Here is a 13,152-nt window from a genome sequence, read left to right as displayed (position 1 = left end):
ACATATCCCGGGAGAGGGTGGGGCGGGAGTGGGGGTGGGGAGGGGGGTGATGGGACACACCAAACAACTTTAGAGAATATTTGTTTACCCTCATAAAAAACACATCTAGTCATTACAGGTCATTAAAAAGTAATTATAAGAAAAAATGTGGATATGCAGATCTAGGTTTTTATATACTGAACACACAGTAATTATCACCTCAAGGTGTTATGTGTTTTTTTTTTCCTTTTCATAAAAAAATGTATATTAATGGTCTTGCGGCACCCGTCTGAATACACTCTACTAAGAAAAGATGAAAGGCAAAAATGTATTGCCTCAGAATAATACAACTATGCATGATTCAAAAGGCTGTTATAATGCGGGACAGAAGATTCATGTTCCTTTATGCTCTCCATTATTCATTTGTTAAGTCCTGTACTCTGTTTATGCCAGTTTCTGTGGGGGGCGGTGGGGGGGGGGGGGGGGTCCTTCTGTGTTTTTTCCATCATTATTAAATGGTGACAAGATTCGGGGAGTAGGGTGGAAAAAACAGTAGCGCATTTTCTCAGAGAATAGCCCAGGTGTAGACACTTCCCATCAAATAAATGAGCTCGCCCGTCGGGACAGCTGGAAACGCCGCTTGAAAGAGGTGAATAAAACATGTCTGCAACCAGGCAGACAGCGCATAAATCCACTTTGGGGTAAAAATAAACTTGTTATATCCTGTTACTGTCTCTCGCAGTCTGCAACGCATTTTTCTGCCTCTGTTGAGACATTCTGTTCACTTCAAATAAAGGCAAAACAGGGACTGATTTGAAATAAGATAGGGGATGTCCAACGTACACTGTAAATACACCAGTGAAAGCATCGGGGGTTTTGCATGTTGTACTCTGATGCATGGGTCAGCTAAAACTTTCTGCATATTTTAGCCTTTGAGGCTTGTTCCCGGTTTCTTAGCAGAGGATTTCTCACACATCCTTTAAGCCCTGACTTCAACAGTGACCTGCACAGGGCTGACAGATGGACAATGACACCTGAGTCTTCTGCCATTTCCACTGCTGCTGCCAATTCACTGCCTGTCATCATTCTATTTCTTAAGGATATTCTCCTCAAATGTTGCTTATCCTTTTTACCTTTCGGATATTCCAGCCCTGGGTTTGTCAATTCAAGATCATGTTTCTCTGTTGTTGATTATGCTTCAGATACGACATTGACGCAAGCTATGTCACTCAATATTGCTCCAGAAGTAACAGCGAAAGCTTCTTATCCATATGATAGGATGCATTGAATAATGTTAATATCTGATCTTGGTGACAAGATTTAATTTACCAAAATTCCAAGATAATTATCTTGTGATCACACAGTGATTAACCCTGAAATGAGCCACCATGTTAATAATAAAATGTGGGCAAATTTAAAAACATACACCTGAAAAAAATGCTATTACAAAATAAGGTTACAAAAAGAGGTAACTTGGCATGACCTATCTAAATTTCCACATTGTTTCAACTCATCTCAGGTATTTCATAAGTTTTACATTGTGTTGGGAATCACAGTATTTGGGGCATTTTATGTAATGACAACATTCTTGGCAGTGCTTTCTTGGTTACAGACCTGTTGATAAAAATACCCATATAAATATCATCCTATTAGTCATCTAGAACTGCAAACTGCAAATGCAGTTTATGGTACACCATTATGCTACGTTCAGTCCAGAATGATGCATCTATATTGCACTAGATAACTGCTAGAAACTATGCATGTTGTGTTTTTATTTCAACACTAGTTTACACCTTAATGCCTGTTTACTTAATATTATTTACTTTAATCCTAGCTGCTCTAGAGCTGTATTACTGTGGTTCTTGTTTCTGTGGTGATTTAATGCATCGTGCCATACTAACCTCGTCCAGTTGGGATAATAATTTTCCTTATATAGTTTTTGGATTAATGATGAAATCTTTCCCCTCCATTAACCACCCACTTGACTTACTGGCAGTAGAGATACCAAATTGGTGTTATGCCTCAATAAACACAATGCAACTTCCTGAATAATGTATACTAATAACAATATTGAGATGTAGGGGAATCTTGTACGTAGCTATGAGAACATTTTTCCACAGAGGTGTTCATTCCTAATCCTTCTCTGCTGAGGATGACATCACTATTTCACTGCTGGCCTACGTTTTGACCCCATGTCAGATTTATTCAAGATAGGTAATATAAACTACCAATGCAGCTTTTGATTCAGCTAACAGTACAGACATGTCACTGAAAAAAAAGACAAGCTGTGCCTCTCACAATCATGAACAACATACCTGTTGATATTTGCTATGCAAACCTCACAGACTGTCAGCTAATTATACTGTGATGATGCTCAAATCACAGGAATAATCAGTATATTCTGTTGTTTGGAGGGCACTTCTTTCTTGTTTTTCCAGAAAAAAACCCTGACTGCCTCGGATGATTAATGAGCCTGAATCACATTATTTAGCACAGACAGATAGACAGATCCATGGTATCTTTGAACTGACTGATTCAGAGCCTCTAATGACAAATCGCTACCCTTCATCTACTTCCTGTTTTCCAAAACAAGACCCCTCACCCTTTGACTCTTCAATAAGGCTCATGAGGAAGCATCACCATAGGCATTACATAACAGTTGCTTAACCACAGCAGCCATTTCACACATTATTCCTTCATATGGCTGGATATGTACAGTATATACTAAGGCAGTTTGGTTTAAATACATTGCCTGAAGTTACAACAGCTGCGCACCAGAGAGCTGAACTGGCAAACCTTTTTGGATTCCAAGCCCCGATCCTTACCACTACACCACACCACTGCCCTCTAGATGGTTTGGGGGAGATTTCAAACAGTGGCTGTTTACTTTTTTATTTCTGTACCACTATATTCTGTTGAAGTACTTGTGTGTGATGTGCAGTAGGTGGGTTCTAGAAGTCACTGATGATTCGCTGCCCTGTCCCCCAGGTTCACGCTGGCACCAGCGCTGCATCCTGATTGGATGCTCATGCTGCTCTTTGCTCACACTCACCTGACAGTGACTGTTACCCTCGGGCTCCTGCTCATTCCTAAGGTATGTCCCTTCCTCTCTCCATCTTACTTTACCCCCCTTCTTCATCGAAAGCCACAGTCTGAAACTGGTGTGGCGCTTGCCAAAAGCACCTTAGAGGTTTGAGGTTTGCTCCGTGCCTTGCAGTTCCTGTTTGGAGGGACTCACACAAGGGACGACATCGCCACCGAAGCCTATGAGGATGAACTGGACATGGGCCGGTCCGGGTCGTATCTCAACAGCAGCATAACGTCAGCCTGGAGTGAGCACAGTCTGGACCCAGAAGACATCCGGGTAAGCGGACAGCATCTCCTTTCCTCTTCCTGGTTTTATTTGGAGGTGTACAGTATAGTACTGGGTAGTGATATTTATTATTATTATTGATATTATTAGTAGTAGTCTAGTAGTAGTATTGCAGGTAGTTCAGTTCTATGAATGGCTTTGGTGTAAGATTTTGCAGCAGGAACAAAAAAACTTAGATGGAAAAATGCAAGCAGAGGTCTTGTTCTTTGTTAGATAAGGAAGTCTCTTGCTAGCCTCCTTGTATCTTACCTTTGTACCTTTTTCAATACCTGTTTATCACAGAGACAGATTGCATCTGATGGTAACCTTTGCTTGTGCTTTAAAACATATTACACACTGTAGGCAAGAGGCTTTTGCTGAACCAGCCATACAACACAATCTTTCCTTATCCTGTTTGATATTCATATTCAAGAACAATGCTATGCATCATTCAAACAGTTTTCTACAGCTTCTGCAGTGTTTTACATATGTTTTACATGTTTTAAGTTCAATAGCATTAGCTTTCAACGGCTTTGGCTAAAGTTTCAGCTGGAAAATTCCTTTCTTTTAAGAAACCTTGAAATGTTTTTTTTTTTACTGTTTTCTCTGATGTGCGCTTACAATCCACAAGGAGGAGCTGAAGAAGCTGTATGCGCAGCTGGAGATCTACAAGCGGAAGAAGATGCTGGCGAACAACCCCCACCTGCAGAAGAAGCGCAGCTCCAAGAAAGGCCTAGGCCGCTCGCTGATGCGCCGCATCACCGAGATCCCCGAGACGGTGAGCCGGCAGTGCAGCCGGGAGGACAAGGACGCGGGCGAGCACGGCGGCACCCGCGCCAGCCTCTGCGCCCTCAAGAGGAACCACCTCGACCCCTCGCACGGCTCCAAGACCAAGGAGGACTCGATGAAGAACAAGGTGTTCTCCCTCCAGAAGTCCCACAGCAGCTACGACCACGTGCGGGACCAGGGCGAGGACTGCAACGGCCTGGCCAGCGACAAGATGGAGGTGTCCACCACCGAGAACTCCCTGCTGGATGCGCTCATAGGGAAGAAGCTGGCAAAGGAGGAGGTGGGTGAGGAGAAGGCGGAGGGAGAGTCCACGGAGTCCGTGCCTCTCGTGTGCAAATCTGCCAGTGCGCACAACCTCACCGTTGACAAGAAGCCCATCCACCTGAGGACTTCCATGCTGCAGAAGTCCCTGAGCGTCATCGCTAGCGCCAAGGAGAAAACCCTGGGGCTCACAGGGAAGATCCACGGTGTGGAGGATGGCGGCAAGAAGGGCCACCACAGGGGCAAAGACAGCAAGGCCCGCTCTGAAGTCAGTGAAAAGCCAGAGTGCTACCCCAAGATGATCATCAGCCAATCCGTGGAGTACAAGCAGACCGCCAGCAAGACCGGTATCATGAAACACCAAGTCAGCGGCAGCCAGCCATCCATCTGCTCTGAGCCTGGGAGGAACAAGGACCTCTATGACCTGTCTGAGGTGTGTCCTTGGGAGGTGGAGGATCTGCCAACTCCGTCAGAGGGCAAGGTCCAGAAGCACGTGTCCATTGCGCCGGGGGAGACAACCGTGGTGCATGGAAGCGCCATAAAGGGGAAGTCGCAACAAAAGCAGAGAGGTATGGAGCAGTCCCCTTCGAATAGCAGGCGTTCAAACCAGAGGCCAGTGGAAAGGCTGGCCATATGCCCATGGGAGGAGGAGGATGAGTCAGAAGGGATGAAGCCCCAATCGCCCCGTAACCACGGTGAGAAAACGCATCAGAAAGGAGAGATGCGCCTGTGGGACACGGAGGAGCCTCTGTCCAAAGTGCCCGAGATGGGTCTGTCCCCTGACAGGACCCGGAGGAAGAAGAGCGTGACCCCGACGGAGGGGAAAGAGAAGGTCCTCCACTCGGACCACTCCAAATCCACCGGCAGCCTGCTGCAGCCACCCACCATGAGGGTGGACATCTGCCCCTGGGATTACGACGGCCCGCCCTCGCCGAACTCTGACAAGGCGTCCGGCGCTGCCTACGGCTCGGCGTCGCGCCGCGACTCTCACTCCAAGAGGAAGGGGAGCTCTTCTGGAAGGACGTCAGAGAGAGAGAAGGAGAAGGCGAAGGACAAAGACGACGGGAGACGCAGATCCAAGAGCAAGGAGAAAGGCTCCTCCAGCAAGTCCACGGAGAAACGCCGCACCAGCCAATCCAAAGCTGCGGAGGGCTGTCCCTGTGATGGCGGGAGCAGTCTAGGCGACTCAAAATCTGGCAGGCGGAAAAGCTCCACAAGCGAACCAGGGTCAGCCAAAAGCAAGCAGGCCGATATCTGCCCCTGGGATTTTGAGGGTGTAGCTGATAGTAAAGAACTGGACAAAATTACTTCCCCGGCTAAACAAAATGCTCTGAATTCAAAAACAGGGGTAGTTGGTAACGCCAACATGGCTGACGTTTGCCCATGGGACTTTGATGACAAAACGTCAGGGAAAAACGCATGACGTTTCACTTGACAGACCTTTTGGAATTTTAAGTTCTCATTGTACATTTTACGGTACAAACCCCTCCAGTGTAAACTACTGACAAAACTAAAGGTGACTTGGAAGAAAATACGAATTTTGCACAAGCTGCCTTTTTTTTCCAGTGTTCCTAGTTTTCTTTTTCTGTGCTTTGAAGAAAAGCGAGAAACTGTCACATCTTTAAAAACAAGCATTCCAGATTCCCTCTGAGGATTGCCTGAACTCTGAAGACATGTTGAAATTATGCAACTCTTAGTCACTTTATCTTCAAAATAGAAAATACGGATGAATTCATATCACCTGTAGGATATACAACTGGCACATTTTAAATGTAATTTTGTTTACATTTGTGCATTATTTACAAAGTGCATCACTATGTTTGAGTTATTTACACGTGACAGACTGCTGTGACACAATGCTCAAATTGTATTAGTTGGACAAGGAACATTGTAAATGAATGCCTTAATGCTCTTTATGGATAAACACACAGTGGCTGAGCAGTGGTCATAGCCCTCTAAATAGCACATTGTACACAACTGCCAGAAACAGCAGTTCAAATTCCAATTTCCTGTCCCTCATTTCATGAAGTGCAAGATAATAAGGAGGAAAAGGAATGCAGATAATTAAAGCAAGGAAATAGAAGGAATTAAACGTCTAACAAAATAAAAAGGTTTACAGTATTGTGGATTACAAAGACCATGGTTCAAATTCATTTCAAGACATTCAGACTGTTAACTCAAAAGTGTGTGAGGAGATATGTGATAGGTTTAACTCCTATGAACAGTCACTTACTGTGCTTGTTTAGTTTGGTAAAACCTGTCTGGAGGCCCTGTTAGAAAACAATGCTTCCAGATCCACTCATATGTTTCTTGCCTGACTGGTCTCACTTTCTATTCATCTTGCATGTTCTGTGACTTAAGGGTAAAAGGCATTTGTGGTCTATTCAAATCAGCACACTTTCATGATTTCGTTTGGCAATGTGAGTGTGGCTGGTAGATGGAATAACATTGGTTAAGAATCTGATGGGAGCATCTGTGCAAATACAACAGAAAATAATTGCTTTCACACACTCACAGTGTGCAGAGCTACCCAAATCTTTTTGCAATTCACGTTTGGTGTACTTACCGTTTATATTTTTTCTTATTCATTTCCATGGGACTTCCAGCGTCATTCAGATTTCTGCGGTTGATCATCCTACAGTAAGAACTACTACTATTTTTCATGTACTGCATTACAATACGTATCACTTTTTGAGTAAGAAAGAAATTTTTAAATTTTGGCATTAAACTTCCTTTGTTTCAGGAGTAAAAAGCTGATTAATCAATTCTCGTGAATTCAAACAAAATGTTCATATTTTTGTTTCCCAGTGTAACAGGAGTGCCAGACATCTTTTCAAAAGCATTTTCTAAGAGATAATACATTGGAATACACTTCTGCTTGCCATTAATATATTTTTTTTCTTTAAATCTCATTGTAGACACACCTAGGTGAACATAATGCAATAAATGTGCACTTGCAGATGACATCCCTATAATCAAACATTGCTATGTCAATCGATGCCTTGCATTTCATAAATAGATTTCTTTGAAAGGCATTCACCATTGATGTACTTATATATGAATATGACATTGGGGAGACACTTGCATTCATTTTATGAGCGCTCATCCAGCACTCACCTATTGCCATCTCTTGTTGTGGTGAACTGCTTCCATCTAGACATAGAACTTCTCGCAGGATACCTGTAGCCTGTTCGTATCATTGAATCTAGGTGTTCAGAAGTAAATAATGAAAAAAACAGAACATAATTTGCTGGTGCTGTAATAATTTGATATTTCTATGGTAGATTGGTCGATAGCTTGCATTCCTCAGATTTTTTTGATGTGCATTTCTAGTACCCAGTGTCACATTACATATAAGGTATATTAGCAGAGACCATCAGACTAACAGTGCAGCAATTTTCTGTCCAAGGTAAAGCCGACTTTTTATTTCAACAATTACTATTTTTTGTAAGGGTAGGGCAGGGTAATAAGGTAATACACAGTAAAAAAAAATAAGATATCTTTGGATTATTATTAGTTGACATAATGACATAATGGAAATCATGAAATTGGGAATATTTTGTATGAAAAACATACTGTATCATGTTTGCAGTGTCAACATCAACAACATTTATCAATTAATGATTTCTGTGCTAATAATTCCTTGAATGGATTTTTACCATCAATTTGAAGATTATACAGTTCTGCATGACACTATTAAAAGAATAACCATGTTTTAGCCACAAAATATTGCACTGCATCAGAGCACAGAGGCCTGTTCTGTTATGGTTATCTCATAACTACACTGTATATTCTAAAACACATCAAAGCTATGACATTTTGAAGGGGGGTCATGGGAACGCATAATGTTTTCACAGGAGAACCAGAGGCTATGGAGTTTGGGAGCAATAGTAATGTATGGAAGTATGGATATTTCATTTCTAAATTTGCAGAGAGTATGCTTTGCCTATAGATCAAATGCAAATGTGTCTGTGCTGTATTTTGATTAACAGAGTGCAAACACCAGGCCATCAGTCCCATTATGGTATATCAGAAGTTCATCACTGGGTAATGAAGGAAGTGTGAGGCTTTGCAAGCTCCATGTTGGGTGGAGCTACTGTGGTCTGTCAATCACTGCATTGTTTGAAAGAAGTAAAAGATTGTGTGCTCCACAGGAAAACTTTATGAAAATCAGGCTAAAATCTGATTCACTGGTAACACGTGACACCTGCACGCATTTGGAAATTTCCAAATCCTCTCTGTCTCATTGATAATCTCCCATTATCTCCATGTATCCCATGGAGATTTAACAAAATGGCTCACCACATATTATCATGTCAAAGCCTACTTACTGAGAGATTCAGCCTGAGCGCTATCCTATGGTCCTCTACACTGTAACTGTGCCGTCAAATGGCCAACCATGCCTGTCATCTGGTCTAAAATAGCCTGTGGCTATCAGGAAGCACGAAATTAAAGAAATGACAAAAATCAATCTTACCATTCGGGCAATTGCAGCTGAATATAACAGGAATTGAATCTAGATGAGAGACAACCTAGTTAAATGATACAGCAACTTCTTGGACATTGTTCACTCTGAATTGAGAAGTTTTTGGTCCTCCGTTTCACAGAAAAACTTCTTGAAGCATCTCAACTGTCAGCAGCCTTTTTCAGTTTGACCTCTTAAAATAAGGTTTTGGGAAGTAATTGTCCCAATCACATATATTCTATTTATTGCTAAAATAGCCCTTTAAAATTAAAAACTTTCCATTGTTACCATTAGCCTCTATGATGATAATAGCAACCAATGTGTAATGATATTCATGGGAAAATTCAAATAAACCGGGAGCTTTTTTTACTTGAACCATCGGTGACAAAGTTGTTCATTGTCTTGGACACCAATCTCATTTTCAATTAACTTGACTTATCTTAAATTATCTAATCTTATGCAGGTGATGACACACAGTAGCACAGATTTTTTTATTTGCTGCACTGAATTCTATGGTATTATTGAACTGCTCCCTGATATGCTATAATGTTGCTTTTTTTGGATTTTTTTGTTTGCTTACCCATCTATTTTGGCAAACATAATTAAAGATGTTGCCCAGTAGGGGATACTATTCATGCTGTAACTTAGTAGCTATTGTCCCAGTGGCTTCTGCATGACATTAATGAGACTGGCATTTCACTGCCCCCAGAATCCTTGATCTTGGACTGTTATGGTCTGTATGGTGAGTGAAATTGTACATTACCCTGTGCATAATGTGCTTGTTATGGCAATGTTGTATGACAAGCTACTGCATCCACATGGAAATATTTGGTAGATTTATATTGTGTTATATTGTGATAGCATGTAAATAAACCACCTTCTCTGCAATAAATATTTCTATGAAACCAAATACAGAATCTAGATTATTGAAGAAAACAGTTCTGCACCTGACTACTGATGACCACAAGTACCTTCTCAATGTTGTCTCTCTGTATCTCCTTCCATACACTGAATGCTTTAAAGAGCACCTAAAATATATGCACTTCACACTACAATTCATCAGTTATTATTAAGCATGTGGATTCCATTGGCACTTGAATTGAATGAGATGAAGCCATGTTTTTCAAAGTCTTTGAAAATTAGTCCCAACAACCCCGCAAGGCTGGTACTTGGTACATTCAATTAACATCTGTTTATTTTCTTAGTGAAAAATTCTAGTTCATTTTTAAGTCACCTTTTTTCCCCTCATGTCCCATTATGATCTGTTACTCAAACCAGACAACACAGCCTGTCAGTCATTAGTTGTGATTTTTGTTCATGCCAGGGAAATGATCTGTGTGGAGTCATGTGAACTATAACTAAGTGTGTTCTGATGCTCATAATTCTCATTAAACTTTAAATTGAGGCAGCAGTGATCTTCTTGGCTATATTTAAAACCATCACTGGAAATCCATCATTCTGACAGCAAAAGAAAAGTCTATCCAAATCTGAACCTGAACTGCAGGAAAAATGATGGCACTAAAACAACCTCTCAATTTTTTTCAGCTAGTTCATTATTGATTAATTTTTATGCCCAAGCCATGCTGTCTCATGGAGAGAGCTCTCAATTAAGCTGGCTCCGAAGCTGCTGAATAGAATGACTGACGTTTGTGAAGATGTCTTAGGCATGGAAACAGACATGCCTGGGAGACCAAAGAGACTGGGGGTTACTGCCAATCAAATTGAATAGGAAATACATCAAAATATGAGCCACATTTTTCACAGAAATTGATAAAATGTCTGAAAAACAAATATGTTGTGAATTTTTTAACAATTGTCTCCTTGACTCCTCCAGAAAATGGTCTGTGCAGCTTCTGCTCTATTTTAGGCAAACATCATCATAATATCCATCCTGCCCTCTGGTTGCGGTCCAGGAATATAGTTTTCTTTCTTGTAGGCTTTATAATACTTGTTGAACCCAAAGATTAATAACATGTAAATGATACAAACTACAAAATTGAACTTAATTATTGCATGACAATTATGTAATAGCTGTGACATTGAAGAGAAGGGACCCTAAATTTCACAGTTTTAAAATGGTTATACGAGGCCAGTCAGCTGAAGTGATTTAACATCAGCAAATGCTTTATCGACGCTAATCTATTCCTGCCGCTCTTCTCTTTTCTTTTATCGTATCCCTCCATTTGAACATTGCTAAAATATTCATTCATTTTCCATAAAATCTCATCTCTTTTCACACTCCTTTACAAGTCCTTTGTCTTTTTCCATTTATTTTCTTTCTGCTTCTGCTTGTCTGGGATATGAGTGTGTGAGCATAATGACATTTCCCACAACAATAAGGAATAACATTGTGGTTTGTATTGCTTAGATGATTTCTGTGAAATACAGAAAAACAGAAACTAGTTAATGAATTCATAAGTGTGACAGTGATGACATGCTTTCTCTGGTAGGGTTTAGACTGTTTGACAAAATGGTTTCCAAAGGAACAAGACCAGTCTGAAAAGTGCTGAGGATGGGAAACCCATTCATTTAGAAAGAGAAGTATTTGCACCCTTTGATGTGTGTGAGGGGACTGTGGAGGGTGGTGAACTACACTCTGAGCAGCCAAAAGGAGCGGTCGTTCCTTTCATTGCCAGAGCTATGCAAGCCATGAGAGGCTGTCAAGGGCCAGGGAGGCCCCTACAATGGTCTGCTCAGGGACCCCACAGAAATTGCAAGGCCAGTCGTGAAAAGGGTAGGTGCCATTCAGCAAAGCTGAGAGTACCATGTGCATATATTTACTGAGCTAAACTGACAATCAAAAGAAACCTAGCACTACTTTCACTTCAGTGTGTTTCGGGGGAAACCGGTAACCGATTGAAACCGATTAAAAGTAGAAAAAGTGGAATATTTTTTCATTGATCTTTTAACTTCTGTTAACTGTGGATTGTTACACAAAAGCTAACCTCCACCTTGCACTAATGCCACTGATATAACAGCATCAGACAAACACACAAGACAGCCTAAAGCTAGAATAACAACAAAAAAAATACTGCATTGTATAGTTCTGTCATAATAATATTGCATTTAATTGCTTTGGATATTCTAAAGATTTCTTTTTTAAAGACAGCACATTGAAGAACGTGACCCTGTTCTTCACAGCAAATCAAGTTTTCTCCATTACCTCCTGCTACTCAGTTTGTAATTGTACTCTAATCTCAACGCCTCTCCCCCTCCTCCCTTTCTGGGGGACATCTATCTAAATGGTTTTATTGTATCTGTAATACTACATACTGTATCTATGAGTATATGCACTATGCCAATACCTTTAGTAAAATAAAAAGAATTGTATTTATGGAAGCACATTCTTTCCCTTCAATGTACAAAGATGCTGAACTGATTTTTTCAGATAACAGCTCATTGAAGGAAGTCATTGAAGGTCACAGAATCTGTTTAAATGCACACAAAGTTCTAGATGTGCATGTATTTACAGAAATCTGTAGAAAGTGGGTCAAGTTGTGGCCTCGGTACTGAGAGACCTGCCAGGTCAGGCGAGCACCGGTACAAGACTGAGTCATCGCTCAGCGGGGGTGCTATATGAAAGGGTCGAGGTGGTCACCGCCTGCCTTGCGGCCCATGACTCAGTCTTGACTGGCCTGCGGCGTGCCCCGCGGAAACCACCAGAGGTGCGCTGTGATTACCTCATCAACGCTTGGCAGGTGGCTGGCGAAAGAGGACAGAGGTTCACCGGGTACCTTTTCAAGGGCGAATAATAAGGTCGTCAGCGGTTGCTCCTTGGGCTGAGGGATGTAAAAAAACCCAGCCGTCTCCCTCTTTAAATTAGGGAAGGTTGAACTGCGTTCATTTCTGTGCGCTTGAGAGTTGCGGAGAAATGACGACGGAGCCCCCAAAGCGGGGAAAGCCGTGGTCGCTCGGGTTACGCAACAGATTTAATTCTAATCCCGACACCCACTCAATCTGTCATCCCCCCGCTAGGAGAGTCATTAAAGCCCCGGCACACCGCAGCACCAGCCACTGATGCTTTGCCTGGGCCTGCCTCCTTCAGCAATAACCTCACATGCTGCGCAACCAGTCACAGCGATGATGATGACCTTCTGCAGCCCCGGGAAGGACAAATGTTCCGCTTTTGTCCGTCAAGGTCCATGAATGTACAGTTTGAATGTACAGAATTGAGGTTAAAAGAGGTGAGCAGCTTTTAAAGACTGAACTAGGCTGGAAGGAAAATGAACACACCAGTAAAGCGTCGCATTGTGGATGCAGACAAATAACCGAACACATTTATTTAAACTGAAATCACTTAAATTAT

The 13,152-nt window shown here is 41.8% G+C and overlaps 1 protein-coding gene across 1 annotated transcript in view; it reads left to right on the top strand.

Moving 5' to 3' along the window:
- The window catches only part of gpr158b (G protein-coupled receptor 158b), a 62,015-nt gene extending 56,153 nt beyond the window's left edge, over positions 1-5,862 (top strand). The window contains exons 9-11 of the mRNA XM_036519131.1: positions 2,968-3,073; positions 3,197-3,343; positions 3,963-5,862. Of these exons, the coding sequence (XP_036375024.1) occupies positions 2,968-3,073; positions 3,197-3,343; positions 3,963-5,804 (2,095 nt within the window). The 3' untranslated portion in view covers positions 5,805-5,862. The remainder of the gene's footprint in view (positions 1-2,967; positions 3,074-3,196; positions 3,344-3,962) is intronic.
- Positions 5,863-13,152: the final 7,290 nt, after the last annotated feature.

Source organism: Megalops cyprinoides, chromosome 24, assembly GCF_013368585.1.
Source record: "Megalops cyprinoides isolate fMegCyp1 chromosome 24, fMegCyp1.pri, whole genome shotgun sequence".
NCBI lineage: Eukaryota > Metazoa > Chordata > Actinopteri > Elopiformes > Megalopidae > Megalops > Megalops cyprinoides.
The sequence above is the reverse complement of the archived record's forward strand: the minus strand, read 5'-3'. Positions and strand labels throughout refer to the sequence as shown.